Source organism: Sus scrofa, chromosome 2 (genome assembly GCF_000003025.6).
Source record: "Sus scrofa isolate TJ Tabasco breed Duroc chromosome 2, Sscrofa11.1, whole genome shotgun sequence".
In the NCBI taxonomy this organism is placed as follows: Eukaryota; Metazoa; Chordata; class Mammalia; order Artiodactyla; family Suidae; genus Sus; species Sus scrofa.
The window spans coordinates 69,912,916-69,931,606 of NC_010444.4; the positions used below are offsets into that span (position 1 = coordinate 69,912,916).

The 18,691-nt window shown below is 53.9% G+C and overlaps 2 protein-coding genes across 27 annotated transcripts in view; both read right to left on the reverse strand.

Annotated features, from left to right (window-relative positions):
* Window positions 1-12,279, reverse strand: part of KANK2 (KN motif and ankyrin repeat domains 2) — a 29,079-nt gene extending 16,800 nt beyond the window's left edge. For 2 of the 13 annotated variants that reach the window (XR_002341649.1, XM_021083858.1), the window contains exons 1-4: window positions 11,956-12,032; window positions 10,449-10,688; window positions 9,366-9,481; window positions 7,746-8,957 (exon numbers count right to left, since the gene is read on the reverse strand). Coding sequence is in view for 10 of the 13 variants with exons in the window: in XM_021083858.1 (XP_020939517.1) it covers window positions 7,746-8,957; window positions 9,366-9,402 (1,249 nt within the window). In the remaining 3 variants the exon portion in view is untranslated. Of the gene's footprint in view, window positions 1-5,788; window positions 5,912-7,745; window positions 8,958-9,365; window positions 10,689-11,955 lie in introns of all 13 variants that reach the window. The other 11 variants (XR_002341647.1, XR_002341648.1, XM_021083853.1 and 8 more) reach the window with 11 other exon arrangements.
* DOCK6 (dedicator of cytokinesis 6) overlaps window positions 12,938-18,691 on the reverse strand; it is a 46,474-nt gene continuing 40,720 nt past the window's right edge. For 2 of the 14 annotated variants that reach the window (XR_002341657.1, XM_021083863.1), the window contains 9 exons: window positions 16,909-17,040; window positions 16,812-16,826; window positions 15,377-15,502; window positions 15,191-15,280; window positions 14,665-14,901; window positions 14,209-14,352; window positions 14,020-14,126; window positions 13,595-13,759; window positions 12,938-13,182 (listed from right to left, as the gene is read on the reverse strand). Coding sequence is in view for 6 of the 14 variants with exons in the window: in XM_021083863.1 (XP_020939522.1) it covers window positions 13,140-13,182; window positions 13,595-13,759; window positions 14,020-14,126; window positions 14,209-14,352; window positions 14,665-14,901; window positions 15,191-15,280; window positions 15,377-15,502; window positions 16,812-16,826; window positions 16,909-17,040 (1,059 nt within the window). In the remaining 8 variants the exon portion in view is untranslated. Of the gene's footprint in view, window positions 13,183-13,560; window positions 13,760-14,019; window positions 14,127-14,208; window positions 14,353-14,664; window positions 14,902-15,190; window positions 15,281-15,376; window positions 15,509-16,049; window positions 16,827-16,908; window positions 17,041-18,691 lie in introns of those variants that run through there. The other 12 variants (XR_002341658.1, XR_002341652.1, XM_021083864.1 and 9 more) reach the window with 9 other exon arrangements.

Sequence of the window (18,691 nt, forward strand, 5' to 3'; positions counted from 1 at the left end):
GCAGAAATGAATCCAACTAGGAACCATGAGATTGTGAGTTCAATCCCTGGCCTCGCTCAGTGGGTTAAGGATCCGGCATTGTCGTGAGCTGTGGTGTAGTTTGCAGGTGCAGCTTGGATCCTGTATTGCTGTGGCTGTGGTGTAGGCCAGCAATTGCAGCTCTGATTGGACCCCTAGCCTGGGAACCTCCATATGCAGTGGGTGCAGCCCTAAAAAGACAAAAGAAAGAAAGAAAGAAAACAGCAGGGCATGGTTGTGGGAAGAAATGGGACAAAGGAATGGAGGAAACAGGACCCAGCACAGGCCCAGTCTGAGGAACCTGAGGGTAAGACAGAGGGATTTCTACAAGTCAGAGGTCAAGGGTGGGCCACCAGGAAACTCCTAAACATAACTTTTTTTTTTTTTTTTGGTCTTTTTGCCTTTTCTAGGGTCACACCCACGGCATATGGAGGTTCCCAGGCTAGGGGTCTAATCAGAGCTATAGCCGCTGGCCTACACCACAGCCACAGCAACGTGGGATCCAAGCTGCGTCTGCAACCTACGCCACGGCTAACGGCAACGACAGATCCTTAACCCACTGAGCAAAGCCAGGCATTGTACCCACAACCTCATGGTTCCTAGTCGGATTCGTTAACAACTGAGCCATGACAGGAATTCACTAAAGATAACTTTCATATGCACTTGGAAACCAAAAATCTTTGTGACTTGCTCTATTACAGGGGTCTGGAACCAAACCTACAATACCTCTAACGTATGCCTGTAAATGAGTCCTGAGGATCTCATGTACAGCACGGTGACTACAGTTTAAAATGCTGTATCATAGGGGAGTGCCCGTCCTGGCTCAGCAGAAACAAATCTGAGTAGCATCCATGAGGACACAGGTTCAATCCATGGCCTCGCTCAGTGGGTTAAGGATCTGGCGTTGCCCTGAGCTGTAGTGTAGGTCACAGATGCAGCTTGAATCTGACGCTGCTGTGGCTGTGGAGTAGGCCAGTAGCTACAGCTCCGATTCAACCCCTAGGCTGGGAACCTCCATATGTTGTGGGGGCACCCTAAAAAGCAAAACAATAAAAAATTTAAAAAGAAATACTGTATTGTATATTTGAAAGCTGCTAAGAGAGTAGACCTTAAAAGTTCTCATCATAAAAAAAAAAATTTAACACTGTAAGATGATAGATGTTAATTAAATCTACCCTGGTATCATTTTGCAATATATACATATATCAAATCATTAATTTGTACACCTTAAACTAATATAATCAGTCAATTATATCTCAATAAAGTGGAAAAAATTAAAAATTAAAAAAGAAAAACATGTTGGGTTTAACTACATCAACATATGAAGATTTCTATTCAGCTAAGAAAAAAAAACCCTCTTAGACAAAGTTAATTGACAGGAGAATACAGGCTGTGGGAAGATAGTCCTAATGCCAAAAATAGTCATAGGATTATCTTTTATTATTTATTTATTTATTTAGCTTTTTTTTAGGGCCACACCTGCAGCATATGAAGGTTCTCAGACTAGGGGGTCTAATCGAAACTGCAGCTGCCAGCCTACGCCAGAGCCACAGCAAAGCCAGATCCAAGCTGCATCTGTGACCTACACCACAGCTCATGGCAACAGTGGATCCTTAACCCACTGAGCAAGGCCAGGGATCGAACCCGCAACCTCGTGGTTCCTAGTTGGATTCGTTTCCACTGCGCCACAATGGGAACTCTAGGATTATCTTTTAGAAGAGGAGTCAACAAATTTTTTTCAGTACGGGCCAGATCGTAAATGTTTTTGGCTACGTGGGCCAAAAGGTCTGTCACAAATAGTACAAAAGCAGCTGGACATAAATGAATGGGCACAACTGTTCTAATAAGTTTGAGTTTCATATAGTTTTGCTCATATCACACAACGGTATTCTTCTTTTCATATTGTTCAACCATTTAAAAACATAAAAACTAGTCTTAGCTCATGGGCTATATAAAAATAGGCAGTGGGCTGGATTTGGCCGTGCAGGCTATAGTTTGCCAATCCCTATTCTGGAATATGCCAGGAACTTCTCAAAACTGCCCCAAGAAAAATGAACAAAGGCTAAGATGATTCACAGAAGAGTTTCACTAAATATCCAACATCACAAGTAATCAAAGGAATACAAATTAAAACAAGGAGATACCAGTTTGCACCTGTGTCAAATGGGCAAAAAATTAGAAAAATAGATAAAACTGTATGTCAAAGGGGATGTGGGAAAAAGAGCATCTCAGATCCAAATACGGCTGGTGGAACTGTGGACAGGGAGACCCTTTCCAAAGAGAATCAGACAAAATCTGGAGTGAAATTGTGCATTCCCTCTGACCCAGAAACCCCATGGGAGGGGACACGGGAGGAGGTACCACCACTATTCATGGCATCCAGGAGCTGGAAGTCACCCAAGTGCCTACCAAGGCAGGGATCAGAAAAGAAAGCGTAGCACATACCTAAGGCAGAAATCTATGCACTCATTAAAAGTGACAAACCAGATTTATAAACATCAGGGTGGAGAGTTCCAAAACAGTGTGTAGAGAGGAAAAAATAAGAAAGAGAATGGATTTTTTTTCCCCCTAAAGCACAATGCCATTTTAGGAAATTAAACATGCACAGGGCATATTTTTCAAGAACACTCAAATATCTAAATAAGTTTCTGGAAGGTGGGTTGCAAGGAATGATATTACAGTGGAGTGTGTGTGGGGGATGAGAGAGCAGAAGTTGGTGAACCACGGCCCATGGGCATAGTTTTTACTTTTTGGGGGCGCTGCACCCACAGCATACAGAAATTCCCAGGCCAGGGATCGAACCCATGTCCTCATGGATACCAGTTGGGTTTATTACAGCTGAGTCAGGACAGGAATTCCCAAAAGAAATTTAAAAAAATTTAAATCACTTGGTCAACCAGTGCAGGAAGAAACAGTGTCTACAGGGGTTGGGATATAAATGTGGTAACAGATATCACAGTCCTTTTAAAGCCCTTCCAGGAGTTTCTGCTGTGGTGCACTGGGTTAAGAACCTGAGTGCAGCAGTTTGGGCCTCTGGGGAGGCTCGGGTTTGATCCTCAGCCTGGAGCAGTAAGTTAAAGGATCCAGCATTGCTGCAGCTGCAGTTCGGATTCAATCCCTGGCCCAGGAACTTCCATATGCCATGGGTATGGCCATTAAAAAAAAAAAAAAAAAAAGCCCTCCAGAAACCTGCCCTGAGAAAAGAAATCAAACAGCAGGAAGGACATCTGCCAGTAAAGAATCACCTGGCTGTTAAAAAATAAATAGCATGACCCAAGAATTTTTAATAATTCTCTTAATAAACGCCCCTGGGAGAATGTTAAATCAAAGAAACCAAAGAGTTAAAATCCTGGCTTCAGAGCTCCCATCGTGGCACAGCGGAAATGAATCCGACTAGGAACCATGAGGTTGCAGGTTCAATCCCTGGCCTTGCTCAGTGGATTAAGGATCTGGTGTTGCTGTGATCTGTGGTGTAGGTCGCAGATGTGGCTTGAATGTTATGTTGCTGTGGCTGTGGCTGGCAGCTACAACTCTGGTTCGACCTCTAGCCTAGGAACCTCCATATGCCGTGGGTTCGGCCCTAAAAAACAAAAACAAAAACACAAAAAAAAATCCTGCCTTTGAAAATTGTGGGCAAATTGCTTTACCTCCCCAGTGCTTCAGTTTACTCATCTGTAAAATGGAGATAAAAACACCACCCACCTCAGAGCAGTACTGGAATTAAAATACAAAAAGAATATCGAATAATGTTCTGGGCTACAATAAGGGCTATTGAGATGGTTTTTTCTTTTTTCTTTTTAGGGCTGCACCCGTGGCATATGCAGGTTCCCAGGCTAGGGGTCAAACTGGAGCTACAGCTGCTAGTCTGCACCACAGTCACAGCAACTCGGGATCTGAGCCGCATCTGCGAACTACACCACAGCTCACGGCAATGCCGGATCGTTAACCCACTGAGTGAGGCCAGGAATCAATCCCGCAACCTCACGGTTCCTAGTCAGATTCGCTTCCACTGAGCCACGACGGGAACTCCTTTTTCTTTTTTTTTTGAGCTACGCCCATAGCAAGCATAAGTTCCCAGGCCAGGAACTGAACACGCACCACAGCAGTGACCCAAACCACAGCAGTGACCGAAACCACAACAGTGACAATGCTGGATCCTTAACCTTCTGAGTCACCAGGGAACTCCTAGATGTTTTATTTATTTATTTATTTATTTATTTATTTATTTATTTTTAAGGGCTGCACCCGCGACATATGGAAGTTCCCAGGCCGAATGTCAAATCAGAGACACAGCTGCTGGCTCACACTACAGCCACAGCAATGCGGGATCCAAGCTGTGTCTGCGACCTACACCACAGCTCATGGCAATGCCGGATCTCTGACCCACTGAGTGAGGCCAGGGATCGAACTTGCATCCTCATGGATACTAGTTGAATTTGTTTCCATTGCACCACAACAGGAACTCCTCCTAGGTGCTTTTAAACAGAAAATAAAGCATCACAACAAATTCCATCAGGTATATGCTGCGAGACTTGAAAAACACACATATTTTCTTCATTAAAAAAATCAGAAGGAAAGAAGCAGAAGTGTTGACAGCAGCTCTGTCTGGGCAGTGGTGGGTTTATAGCTTTTTTCTTTTCTTCTTTTTTTTAGGGCCACACCTGCAGTATATGGCAGTTTCCAGGCTAGGAGTCTAATCGGAGCTGTAGCTGCTGGCCTACACCACAGCCACAGCAACACAGGATCCCAGCCTTGTCTGTGACCTACACTACAGCTCATGGCAACACCAGATCCTTAACCCACTGAGCAAAGTCAGGGATTGAACCCCATCCTCATGGATTCTATTTGGGTATGTAACATGCTGAGCCAAGACGGGAACTTCTGTGAGGGTTTTATTTTGTGTTCTAGATTCTTCTGCACTCTTCAAACCTTCCACAAAGAACAATGAATTTCTTTCCTAGGAATGTTTCAAACAAGAGCACAGGAAATTTCAAAGCCTTGGGGAAGCACCTCACGGATTCACATGCCTGGCTTCCCCCTTCTCCCACTAACCTCTCTGTGTTGCCTCTGAAAGGTGAGACGTAAATGAGACTTTATGGAGTCTCCAAGCCTCTGCCTGCCCCCCACGCCCACCTTACCAGCTTGAGGGGAAGGCTGCCTCTCACCTTCCTTGCCCTTGGCTGCAGTGAGCACATTCTAGATGGCAGAAAGGCTGGGCTCCTCCCTGCCTCCTCCTCCAGGGAGCTCTCCCTGATCTATGCATCGAGCTGCCCGACCTAAAAGAACACATGATCCAAACACCTGTCAAGCAGCCACCCGGCTGCTTCTTTCCTTTTATGTCCTGGTTCAAAGAGCCAACAGCTAACCTTTGAGCGCCTACTGGGGCCTAGAGCCATACTGAACTTTTAGTACCAACTGACACATTTAAGCTCACACCGATTTCGGTGACAGTGGGTTGTCAGGACCCCCAATATGCAAAAGAGGCACAGAGAGGTGAAACACCTTGATCAAGGGCGTAGAGCTAGGGAGCAGGAAAGCCAGAATTTGTTTTTTATTATTTTTTTTCCTTTGGGAGTTTTCCTTTTTCTTTTTATTATTATTATTTTTATGGCTGCACCTGCAGCATATGGAAGTTTCCAGGCTAGGGGTCAAATCAGAGCTTCAGCTGCTGGCCTATGCCACAGTCACAGCAACAGGAATTCTGAAAACCATACTTTGAACTTAGGCTACAATGCTATCATCCCATCCAATCCCCACCCACCCCACACACCTGTCTTATTTGCTTCAAACATGTGCTCTCTGAAATAATTTTCCTTCACTTCTTTCTGGTGGTCTCTTGTTTGTTTATTGCAGGTGCTTTTGTCAGTCACGTTCACTGCTGTGTCCTCAGTGCCTAGAAGAGTGTGGCACATAGCAGGTACTCAATAATCGTTTGCTAGATGAGACAACACTGAAATAAATTAGCACTTGCCAATTCTACCCAAGCAAGGCAGAGAATGGGGCTGGCTGCAGCAAAAGGGAGTTAAGTAAGATACAAGGAAGAACTTGCACTGGGTGGCAGCTTGCACATGGTGGGGACCTCGCTAGGTCCATGTGTCCTGGAGGCAGAAGGCCTCATGGCTGCCCTGGGACGCATGTCTGGAATGGAGGTTGCCTCTCAAGAGATCCTGGGGCTCGGCCGGGTGGGGCTCCTGGCTGGGGACCAGAGTCGCAGGGCTGGGTGTTTGGGATAGACACAGAACAGAGGGGTGGAGTCTGCAGCTGGCCGGGAAAAACATGGGGAAACAAGAAAACACAGCTGAGTCCCCGCCCTCTAGCTTGTGCCCTCTTGGTTCCTTCATGGAGCTCTGGCCACCTGTTATTTGAGGCTGAGATGAGGATCTGGGTTCCACCTTTGAGCCCTCCTGCAGGTTTGGACCGGCCTGGGCTTAGACTCTGGCTGTGTCATGCAGGGCAAGTGAAAGCCTCTCCTAAAGCCTCAGTTTCCCCAGCTATAAACAGAGGTGACCTGAAAACCATCAGAAGCAGCAACAAGCACAGACTGAGAGCTTACTCTGTGCACTAATTCACAAGAGTCCTGGAGGTGGGACTGTTACTATGCCACTTCAACAGACAGGGAAACTGAGACCCAGGGTGGTGAAGCTGCTCATTTAGGGTCACACAGTAAGAAGGGGAATTTGAACCCAGATTGCTGGCTGCACAGCCCACTGTCTTAAGCTCCTCCGTGGGTGAAACTTCAGAATCCTCAACACCAGGCTAGTGTTTGATAAAGAACAGCTGTTTACTATTATGAATCATTCTGGGACCTCAGGATGGCTGTGGTGGGGCAGCTGCCATTCTGTACATCCCACATCCCCTTTCCTGGCATGAGGACTCAGCACTTCCTCCAGGGAGCACCCCCTTCCTCCCTCAGGATTTGGGTGGGGTTCCTCTACTCCCAGGATCTGGGCCTGGGCAGTGGGGGACACAATGATTAGTTCAGTGATGGGCATGTGACCCAAGCCAGTCAAGGGGGGTCACCCTTAGGATTTTTATTGGTGCCATCTGGATTGAGAAACTCCCTTTCCACTGAGCTGCAAGAAAAGATCCCTAGAGTGGTGAGGCCATCTTTGCCCACTTGAGAGAAGCCTCCAGGGTACACAGAGAAAGAGGAAGAGAGAGTTAGATTGCTGATGATAGTTGAGCACCTGGATCCAGCTATGCCTGAAGGTGTCCCTAAGTTATGTGAACAACACATTTCCTTTTTTTTTTTTTCTTTCTCTTTTGTTTTGGCATGTGGAGGTTCCAGGGCCAGGGAATGAACTTGCAGCACAGCAGTGACCTGAGCCACTGCAGTGACGATGCTGTATACTTAACCTGCTGTGCTTTAAGGGAACTCCCACATTGCCTTTTCATGGTCTGAGGCTGGTCCCTGCCACTTACAGAGCAAACGGGGAGGACTTTTTGCCTAGCAACCAACCCCTAGCGGCCTCAGGAACCCTCCCCCAATATATCCAGTTTTCTAAACATTTACAATGTGCTAGACATGAACACACACACTTAACAGACACTCAGTTTCTTCACATGGTCCCTATAGGCACTGAATTGGCAGCACAACTGTCCCCTTTCTGCAGATGAAGAGACCAAGGCTCTGAGAGCTGGTGGAAGGACAGGGCCAGGGCTGGACCCTGGCATTCAGAGGAAGAAGGAGGGACCCTCCATGATCTGCCCAGGCCCACTAGGCTCACCTGCTGCCCCATCACAGCTGCGCTCTGTGATGCTGATCTTCTTCACCAGGTGGACGTTGCTGGTGGATGCAGCAGGTGCTGGGAACACTGTCTCCACCACCTCATGGCTGCAGAACACAGTGGGGCTCTCAGCTCCACTGGATGTCGCCAAGGCCCGCAGCCCGGCCCCGTAGGGCTCCAGACTCTGGGCCCGCTGGGCAGGGGCCCCGGCAGCTGTGCTGGCCACGACCTCCACCTCCCGTGGCCCCTCCACCACTCGGACGGTGTCCACACGGACTGGGCTGTCTGGTGGCGGCCAGGCCTGGGGCTGAAGGTCAGCTTGCCGGGCCTGAGCTGCCTGCAGCTCCTGGAGTGCTTTCTTGAGCTGGGTCTCCAGGACGGCCACCTTAGCAGCAAGAGCAGCCTCCCCATCGGGCATGCCCAAGTCCCGCTCTTGGACCCAGGTGCCCACGCTCCGGGTCTCAAGTGCCACCGGGTCCTCAGGGGCCTCGGGGAGGTCTAGGCAGAGCTCGCTGCGGCCCCGGGCCCCTGTGGGGTGGCCTAGGAATTTCTGGCTCTTGAGCTGCACTGTGAGCTGTCGCTTTTCCTCCTGCAGCACCGACAGCTTCACCTGGAGCACCGGGATCAGCTTCACCTGCTCCTCCAGCTGCCGCAGCTTCCGCAGAGCCCCGGCCATCTGCTCCCGCACGTGTGCCAGGTGCCCAGCGCTGGGTGGCACTGGCGTGGACAGTCCCGATCCCCGGGGTGTTGTGGGTGGCAGCCCCACACCCACCAGAGAGCTCGTCGAGCCGGCTGCACTGGGGGTCAGGGAGCCCAGGCCAGTGGGTGCGGCCGCCTGGTCCTCGAGGCGGCGCCGGGCATCCAGCAGCGTGCGCTCCACGCGCGGGTTGAAGCCACCACGGGCCTCCAGGGCGCCGTACTGTGGGTAGAAGCCGCGGCCGCAGTAGGAGTAGGCTGAGTGGCGGCTGTCCCCGCTGGCATTGGAGCACAGAGACTCAGTGGACGTCCACCAGGAGCCAGGGCCGCGGGGCAGGGAGCCGAGGCGGGGCCGGCGCTGCACGGCCACCCGCCGTAGCGTGTGGCCCTTCTCGATGTCATCTACGTACTTGAGAAAGTCCAGGTCAAGGCGGTAGCCGTAGGGTGTCTCCACGGAGTAGGGCAGGTCGGGCTCCTTGGTGGGGAAGGCAGGCGGGGAGGCTGGGCCGGGGGTCCCTGGGGTGGGGAGAAACGCCAGTGGTCCTCTCCTTGGGGGCAAGACTGATGCCCCTGGGAGGGTTAAGGTTCATTTGCCCAAAGGATGGGAGCCCACTGGGTGCTTGGCGGCTCAGCTGTATCTCCAGTTTCAGACCCCACCCCCCCACCCCCAACCCAGGGCAAGGCCCTGTCACCCCCTCAGATCATCCCAGGACAGGGTTGACACTATCCTTCAGCATCCAAGCTGCCACCAGGACAGGATCCTGTTTCCCACTCACGCCCACCCCCTTCCCTGGAAGACTCTGTCTCTCCCAACCGACCCTCAAGAGCAGAGCCAAGTTGTCTCTATTCAGGCCTTCACAGGCAGGGTCTGGTCTCCCCCACTCCAACCCCAGGCAGGGCCCGATTCCCAGCGAGACCCCTGACCTGGGAAGGGGGCTGGCACGTGCAAGACTTGGGCCATCCTCTTGCCTGCAGATGCTCCTCAAGAGTCACTTGGGGGACTGTGAGTCAGACTGCCTGCAGCACAGGCTGAGGCTTACCTGGGGAGAGGATGTGATGAAGCCCCGAGTCTGAGTCTGCAAGGGGGAGGGAAGGGGATGTGGCCACCCCTCCCCACTGCCTCCCCCTAACTTCCCCCCTCCCCCCGGGAGTGGGACCCTCTCATAGGCGCACACCCAGCCTGGCTATGGAAAGGGGTGGGGGGCCCCACGGCCTGGAACAAAGAAACCAAACCTCACAGTCCGCCTGCACATCTGTCCAGCCCCTGGACAGGCTCCAGCTGTTCCCACAGCCCTGCCTCCACAAGGCCCCCCGGGCTGGGGGTGGGGGCCCAAGCCTGACAGGCCTCACCCTTCCTGTGCCCCCTCCCCTCAGCCCAGGCCAAGAGCTGGCTACCGGGGCAGGTGGGGGCTTAGGTGAGCAGGGGGCTGGAGCACTGATGGGGAGACAGCCTTCCTGCAAGGATCTGAGGAGACAGAGACATAAGGACACAAGCAGAAATACAGCTCAGGGTAGGGAACCCCAAAACAGAGCTGGGTCAGGCCAGACCGGAGTAGGGGGGTGGTAGGGAAAGTTGGGGGGAGGCAGCGAGGAGGAAAGCCTTTCCCCTTTATGGAAACAATTTTCTCTAAAAATAAACAGTTTCGCTGCCGGGCTACACGAGAACTTCCTGCCCTCCCCTCTAGGACGCGTCCGGCTTGGGGGCACAGTCGGGATAGAAGGCTGGGGTGGAGGCCCGGGAAGTCATGGGGCTAGGGGGAGGAAGTAAGAGGGGGCACCCGGAGGCTGCAATTGGGAAGGACAATCAGGGCCTCTTACTAACCTGCTCCCCCCCATCCTCCTCACTCCAGCCCTGGAGGCCAGCCAGGCCACTTTTGTCCCCAACACTCTGAATTTGGCCAAACCCTTCTTTGGTCTGACTTATGCCCACCCGGCTACAGAGGTCCTGGCCCAACCCACCATCAGAGAGGACCCTTTCCAGCCTATGGGTGCCAAGGCAGTGGGTACCTGCGAGGATGGGCCAGGTGGGGCAACTGCCAGGCATGAAGGCGGGGCCAGGGCTCCAGGGGCAACTGAGCTTGTCCTGTCTTACGTCCTTGTTCAGTGTCTTGCTTTGTCTCTCTCCACGTCTCTCTGTGTCTTTCCCCGAGTCTCTGTGCCTTTCCACGTCTCTGTCTCTCTGTCTCTCTCCACTTCTCTCTCCCTGTTTCTCCACGTCTCTGTCCTCACCTCTCCGTCTTTCAATGCCTGGAACACACAGTCACCTGATTGTAGGAAATTTGGTTTTCTACCTGACTGTTGGTCACCCCACGCACAACGGAAAGGTGATCAAAGATATTTTCTGGGGACCCAAAAGAGACTGGAAGCAGGGAGCAGGAACTGTCCCCTGTGAGGACCCCTGGAGGTGGAGAGGGGTACAGCAAATAACAGTAGTAAGTATAATCACCATCCAAACAACTCATTTGATCAGGATAAATGAGGTGAGTAGTTATCACCCTATTTTACAGATGAGGTATCTATGAGGTACAGTGACTTGCCCAGGGTCACCAAAGGGGGAAGTGGCTGGTAGATTCCCCATTGGCAGCGAAGGCAACTTCACCCTCCTCGCCACATCCCTCTGCCCATTTCTCTGAGAGAGACTGGGGTCTGAGCTTCTCCAGCCCTCTGAGGGTCCTCCACGTGGGAAGGCGACTCAAGGTGGAGACAGCAGATGGTGGGGGTCAGTGTAGTGGTGGTGGGTGTCTGTGGCTGAGGGTCCTCTCTTTCTATGGGACCCCTGGAGAATGGGGAGGACACAGGATAGGAAGAGAGACAGGACACTCCAAGAGAGGACAGGTGGGAAGCTCAGGGAAAGGGCGCAGGCGGGGTCCGAGGCAGGCCAGAAGTCCGGCGGGGTCTCCCTAAAGCCCCTCTCCCAGACCAGCCTGTACGTCCCTGGGGTCTCCCATTCCTCTCCCCGCCCCAAAGACGGGGGTGAGGAGGACCCCGCCCCGTGGAGGGAGAGGGCGGGGTCTGCGGGGTCCCCAGTTAATGGCAAACAGCTGCCGCTCCCCACGCCGGCCCAGCCGCAGGCCGAGGCCCAGCCCGGCCGGACGCCCGGACGCCTTCCCGCCGCCTGGGGCCTGGCTCTGGCCCGGCTGCGGAGGAGGGCGAGGGAGGATAGAGAGTGGAGGTTGGTGGGGAGGGACAGAGGTGGAAAGGAGGACGGAGACAAGGGGGAGGGTAAGGGGGAAGGCAATGATGGGGCGAAGGGACAGGGAGATACAGACGGAGGATGGGGCCGGGGGAGAGAAGCTGGGACAGGGTCAAAGATGGGGACGGGACAGCGGCGCGGGGACCGAGACGCTGGAAGTGCGGAAAGTTTGGGCATAGATAACGGAGTTGGAGGCAGCGGCTGTAGAGACCTGCGAGGTCGAGCCCGGGGGTTGAAGGCGGGATGGGGTGGGGTGGAGTGGGGACCACGCTCGAACCCCGAACCGGACTCGAACCCTGACCCAGCCCGGGTGCTACTCGCCTCGCGCAATCCGGCCGCCGCCGTCCCAGCGTCCCGCCGCCCGTGCGTCCTCCGCGCCGCCGCCCGGTCGCCCGGCCCTCGGCAGTAGCTCCGCCCCGCCCCGCCCCGCCCCCTCCAGACCACCCCCGCTCCCTCCAGTCCCAGGCAGCCCGGCCGCGGTGTAGGGGAAGTGGGGGTGGGGACACAAATGCACCTGGAGGGCAGGTGTGTGTGTGTGCGCGCACGTGGGGGTGTCCGAACTCCAACCCCTCCTCCACTCCCCAGGGCAGGGTCCTCCCGCAACCGTGTCCTCCTCGGTCTGCTGCAGCTGGGCCGCTGCGGGGGGGGGGGGCTGGAGGGGGCGGAGCTGGCGGGGCGGAGCTGGCCAGGGCCCAGCTCCTGGAGGGCCTTGAGGGCGGGTGGTGACGGCGGCGGCTATAGGAGGTCACCCCTCCCCCAGCCAGCCCAGGGCTGGAAGCCGCCCAGCGCGGGCCTGGTACACGGTGGCGTGACCACCACGGGGCAGGCAGGGGGGGCCCTGGTCAAGGCGAAGCTGCACAGGCCAAAGCTAATGCCTAGGCTCAGTTCCTAACCCTACCAAGCTTTCAACTGCTTGCTGCCTCAGTTTCCCCATCTGTAAAGCAGGGTTAAGACCATGGAGTTGATCAGATTCACCAACCATGAGGCAGGGACCTAGGGAGGTCCCTCAGGCAGAAAGGCTCATAAACAGGGGAGTGTCTTTCTGGGCACCAATTATGCAGGACTGGGCATTCAGCAAGGGTTTAGTAAGTGTTACCATTATTTCCCATGCACCCATGTGACACTGTCATTTGTGTTTTGCCTTCCTTGCTAGAATGTCGGCTCTAAAAGGGCAGGAATTGCATCTATTGTCACTGATGTGTCCCTGGCACCCAAGTGGTTCTCAGTGTCTGTGCATCAATAGCCAGGGTGTGCAGGTAAAGTGTACCCAGGACCCAGACCCCAGGGACCATACCACACAGGCTGTTTATAAAAACCATTTTAAATTAGAAAAGGTAAGGAGCATCAGTGCACACAGATGAGGACAGAGGAACAGAGGGCCCAGCCCCATGTGCAGTGTGGTCACCCAGGGCTAAGTGGGCAGTGGGGGGAGACTCTCAGGAAGGCACAGACAACTGAGGCCAGGCTGCTGGTTCCTCTGGCGTGTGGCTTCAGGCCCTGTGGGTTCAGACATCAGCCTTCCGGAAACTGGCTCTGTTCAAGGAGTTCCTAGGGGAGGAATGAGATGGATCAACATGGCCACAGGGCCCCCAACTGCATGATGCTCCCCAGCCTCTTCCTCCAAAGATCCTTCTAGGGTCTTCCTGGTTCCTTTCACAATGGTTCTAATCTGGCTACAGAATCAGAGATTCTTAGACTCCATCACTGGAGATATGAATCATGCCCCTTTTGATAGATGTGGAAACTGAGTCTTAGAAACATGAAGTCACATGCCTGGGAAATGACCTGGCTAGGATCAGAAAAAGTTGCCCAGAGCCTGCACATGTCTGAGTGTTCACATGTTTGTGCAAAGCCATGAGCACCCGTGTTGATGTGCACATGTGTAACCGCCCCCATGCTCTGCCTGGCTTTGCCTATCTGCCTTGCCTTCTCTAGGGTAGGGAGGCCCCAGGTCAGGCACCTGAGGCTACTGGCTGTGGTCGGTGCCAGCAGCTGGGGAAGGCGCTGGGTGAGCAGGGGCTGCAGAGCCTCCCGAAGGCGGGAGTAGTTGCGCTCTAGCTCACGGTGGTACTCCTTCTGGTCTGGCCCAATCAGGGCTTTGTTCTTCCGCAGTGCATCCTCGCACCTGAGGACCACATGATAGGAGATGGTCAGGGGCTGACACTCAGCAGAAAGCAAGAACGGACGTGCAGAGTCCATGAGGTAGGGTCAGGCATGCAGGGGAGCTATGATGGGAGGTCTGATAGGTGGCTATGACTTCATGGAAATCAAAGAGGCTATGATGGGGGTCAGGTGGATAGGCTGTTCTGGGATGTCAGGTAGGCAGAAGGCCATAATGGGGGTTAGAGGAACTCTGATGAGTGTGTGTGTGGGGGTCAGGCCTACTTCTTGCAAAAGTCCTTGAAACAGAGCCGCAGCTTGTTGTGATGCCTGAAGAGCTTGGGGTCTTCGGGGATCTCAGCCAAAAACACCTGAGCCACCTCCAGGGGACCCTGTGGTGTGAGAGGAGCTTGTGAGGATATCTGCACAGGCCCCAGGGGCCTCGGGCAGCCTGCATTCCCCCACTAGCCGTGCCTGGTTCACAGTGGGCCCCACGGAGCCCTGCAGCACCATCTGCAGCATCTTGGCATCTGGCGGGTCCTGCTCAGTGGCGAAGGCCAGCTCCCGAGTCTTCTTCTGCATGTCCTCAATGGCCACTTCCACTGGTGTCAGCACTGTCTGCGGGGGGTGGGGGGGGTGAGCATGCACTGGCTGGGGCCTGACTGTCCTGACCCAGATCAGCCCAGGGCAGCCTGGACCCCAGCTGGAGGTGGATAAGAATCCAAGAGGCTGTGCAAGGAAATGGGGGAGGTGGAGGCGGGGCGGTCTTGGTTTGCTGCCTTTGTCTGGCTCTGGGAACTTTGGTCTGCTTCTAGTCCAGACTAGACTAGAGGGGTCTAGGAGGCAGGAGTTTGAGTCCGCAGATTGCGGTCTGGGGGTTGGAGTCTGGGGGTCTCTGCCCCTCCCTCCACTGGCCTGGCCCCCACCCACCTCCTCGCGGTGGCACACGCGGATGCGCGTCTTGATGTAGGGGAAGGCGTGGTCTGTACTGAGCAGTGTCTTGCGCTTGTGCTGTTCCGGCAGCTCCCCGTGCGCTCGCCCGTCTGGCGTGAAGGGTGTGCAGAACAGAAAGGTTCGCAGACCGTAGTTGCGGTCGAAGTAGGTCACCCGGTCCTTGAGCTCATAGGTGTCGAAGTGCGGCTCCACGTATGTGATCTGGATGTACGCCTGGGGCGCAGGGCTCAGGGGTGAGGCTCTCAATCCCAACACACCCACCTGGGGTTTGCCGGCCTCCCACTGGGGCACCATCTCTAGGGAAAGGGGTTTGGTCCTCCCTGGATCTGGGGTTCCCAGGTCTCCCTAGGTCTCGTCTGGACATTTGGGAATCCCCTGAAGAATAGGATTTGGGGGTCCCTACTCTTGAGGGAGATAAGCTTTCCCAGAGAAATAGGATTTGAGGAGCCACAGGATATAGTACGTTGTGTTCCCCGGGGAGTGGACGGTCAGGAGCTCTCACCTTCTGTGGGTCCAGTTTGGTTTTGTCCACAGGGTTAGAATCTTTGATGATCTCAACCACGTCTTCCCCGAACCGCTCTGTGTAGAACTCCTGGGAAAACAGGGCTGACTTGGGGCCCCGAGGGTGCAGACCCAACTCCACCACAGGACAGCCCAGTGCCCCACCCCCACCCCCACCAGGACATGCCTCCAGCCGGTGTGAGATTTCTGCCAGCTTTGTGATGGATGGCTCCTTGTACACAAACTCCTGCTCATCCAGGTCACCGAAGCGGGCGCCGTAGAAGCCAACGCGGAAATACGTCCCGAATACGCGCTGGGGCTGTGGGAAAGCTGTGATTGTCCGGATGGCCCCGCTGGAGGTGCCCCTACCACAGAGACAGGTGTCCTCGGGCCCCGTGAACATCACATCCCGGGCAAAGGCAGGGGCATGGATGCAATCGACCGCCAACTGCCCACACTCTCACTCTTTCTCCCCAGTCTGTGTCCTACCTCCCCCAAATCTTTATTCTCGTTTCACACAAACCCCTATTTTCTGATTCTCCCTCTCGCCCCATGCAGTTCTTCAAAGTCTGCAGTTCTTCAAAGTCTGGATGGCAATATGAAATGATGACTGGGGCTCTATTACTCACAATTGGGTCCTCAATACCTACAGGGCTTGGCATATAGCAGGTTCTCAATCAGTGCGTAAGGGGCTGAGGAAAAGCATGGCTGTTCTCTTGCTCTGGGACAGAAGCTCTAATTCCCTTGTTCCACAGCATCCCCTCCCCTCCCAGACCTAAGTTTGGAAGGAGGGACTGCCGCCCCCCACATCCCCAGGTAGATTACCCTCCACTGAGAAGGATGGGGGTGGTTCCACTCACCAAAGCAGATCCATGCAGGGTGGGGCAAGCACCAGGAGATGGAGGCGGGGAGCAGGGGGCAGAGAGACAAAGTCATGGGAGAGGTCAGAGGTCAGAGCCCCCCAACCCCCAGGGTCCTGCTTGTGTGGCCGCATGAGAACTGTTCCATGGGCATAGATGGGAGATCCGGGGAGGGAGGGAAGCTGGCTGTCCTGCCCGCCCCCCCAGCCTTCTCGCCTTGGCTCTGGGTTCCTGCCATCTTCGGCCAGAAAATCCTCCCCAAACTAGGAGATGCCTAAAAATAGACCCAAGTTGGGGAGAGGAGGGAGAGGGGGAACACTAAATGGCAATGAGGAGCAGAGATCCTGGGGGAAGTTGGGGAGACAGTGAGAGACACAGACGCAGAGAGAGACACAGAGAGAGTGATTAAGGAGAGAGAGAGAGACAGGGAGAGATGAAGGCAAAGAGACCTAGAGACACAAAGAGACAGAGACAAAAAGAAAAGAGGGAGAGAGTCAGAGGCCCCCCCCCCCTCCCAGGCAGTGACCAAGGCCCTGCCTGAGGGAGGGGTGTCTCTGGAGAGCTCCCAGCTGGGTGAGTCACAGGCTGCCCCGGAGATCTGGGGCAGGGAGGGGGGGACCTGAGGGGAAGCAGTGGGGGTGCGTCACCGCCCACTGAGCCCCTGTGGCCAAGCAGCAGCAGCGCTCCTCCAGCGCCCCCTGGTGGTCCCTGACCACTGCTGACCAGTCGTCCTGGGGGCCCCAGAAGCAGGTGGGCACTCACCTCCCAGCCTGAGCTCTGTAAGGGGGAGAGAAGGGCCAAGGTCAGCTGAGCCTGCCAGGGGCCAGGGGCTGGGGCCGAGGGCAGGGTATGGGCCCACCTGGTGCATGATCTTGGTGAAGGCCTCCTGCAATTTGCCGTGCACAGCAGCCAGCTTCTTGTAGTCCCGGTGGGCTTCCAGGATGGGGATAAGGGTCTTGTAGACCTCATTTACCGCCTCATAGAGCCCGCCCTGGGAGTAGGGGTAGTGGCATGTCAAGATTCAGAGCACCTTCCCTGGTCTTCTCTCCTGCCTGGAACAATCTTCCCTCCATGTTCCCATCCAGCCTCTGGGGCGCCATCTTCTATCACCTTCTCTAGGAAGCCCATCTTGACTGCACCTGCCCCAGAGGGGGCATCAGCCTATCCACTAGACCCTGCAGACATCGTCTGTGGTCTCCATCACACTTACTCTGGACCTGTGTATACCTACACTTTACCCATGTTCCTTCATTGCTGGGACGAACCATTTTTTTCCACTCCTCAGAAGGGAAACAACCTCAGACATAGAAGGCCTCTCCAGGGCCAGGACCCGAATACCATCCCTCCTGGCCTGGTGCCTAAGACCTCCATACCCAACTGTCTCTTGGCACATGGCAATGGCAGCTCCTTAGTGCCCTTGGCCCCCAGCCAGGGCCAGCGTCAAGCCTGGCACACAGCAGGTGTCCTGGGATATTTGCTGACTGTCAGAGGTCTGTGTCTACTCTCTGGTTTATTCCTGAGGCCTTGGTCTCTGAGACTCCAGCAAAGTGACAATAATAAAAACAACATTAAAGAAAATCTCTAGGAAGCTCCCGTAGTGGTGCAATGGTTGACAAATCCGACTAGGAACCATGAGGTTGTGGGTTCCATCCCTGCCTTTGCTCAGTGGGTTAAGGATCTGGCGTTGCCGTGAGCTGTGGTGTAGGTCGCAGACGCGGCTCGGATCCTGCGTTGCTGTGGCTCTGGCGTAGGATGGCAGTTGCAGCTCCGATTAGACCCCTAGCCTGGGAACCTCCATATGCCGCAGAAGCGGCCCAAGAAATGGCAAAAAGACAAAAAAAAAAAAAAGAAAATCTCTGGAGTAAGTCAACTAATCTCAGTAAAATTTTCTTAAGGGGTTCCCATTGTGGCTCAGCGATAACAAACCTGACTAGTATCCATGAGGATACAGGTTTGATCCCTGGCCTCACTAAGAGGGTTAAGGATCTGGCATTGCTCGTGAGCTGTTGTGTAGGCTGAAGACTTGGCTCGGATCTGGCATTTCTGTGGCTGTGGTGTAGGCCTGCACCTGTAGCTCTGATTTGACTCCTAGCCTGGGAACTTCTATATGTTGTGGGTATGGCCCTAAAAAAACAACAACAAAAAAATTTTTTTTAATTTTTAAAAAATAGGAGTTCCTGCTGTGTCACAATGGGATCAGCAGTGTCTTGGCAATGCCAGGATGCAGGTTCAATCCCCAGCCTGGCACAGTGGGTTAAAGGATCCAGTGTTGCCACAGCTCTGGCTTAAGTCGCAACTGTGGCTCAGATCTGATCCATGGCCTAGGAGCTCCATATGCCATGAATCAGCCAAAAAGAAAGAAAGATACAAACAAAAACCTCTAGGGAAAAAAGAAAAGAAGGTTTGGGAGTTCCCTTGTGGTGCACTGGGTTAATGACCTGGCAATGTCACTGCTGTGGCTCTGGTTACAGCATTGGTGTGGGTTCCATCCTTGACTTGGGTGGGAACTTCTGCATGGCATGAGGAAGGCAAAAAAAAAAAAAAAAAAGAAAAAGAAAGAAAGAAAGAAAGAAAGAAAGAAAAAGCAGGCTCAATGTAAAGAACTAAAAGAGGATGGTAAATATAGGCGGTTGCTGAATTTT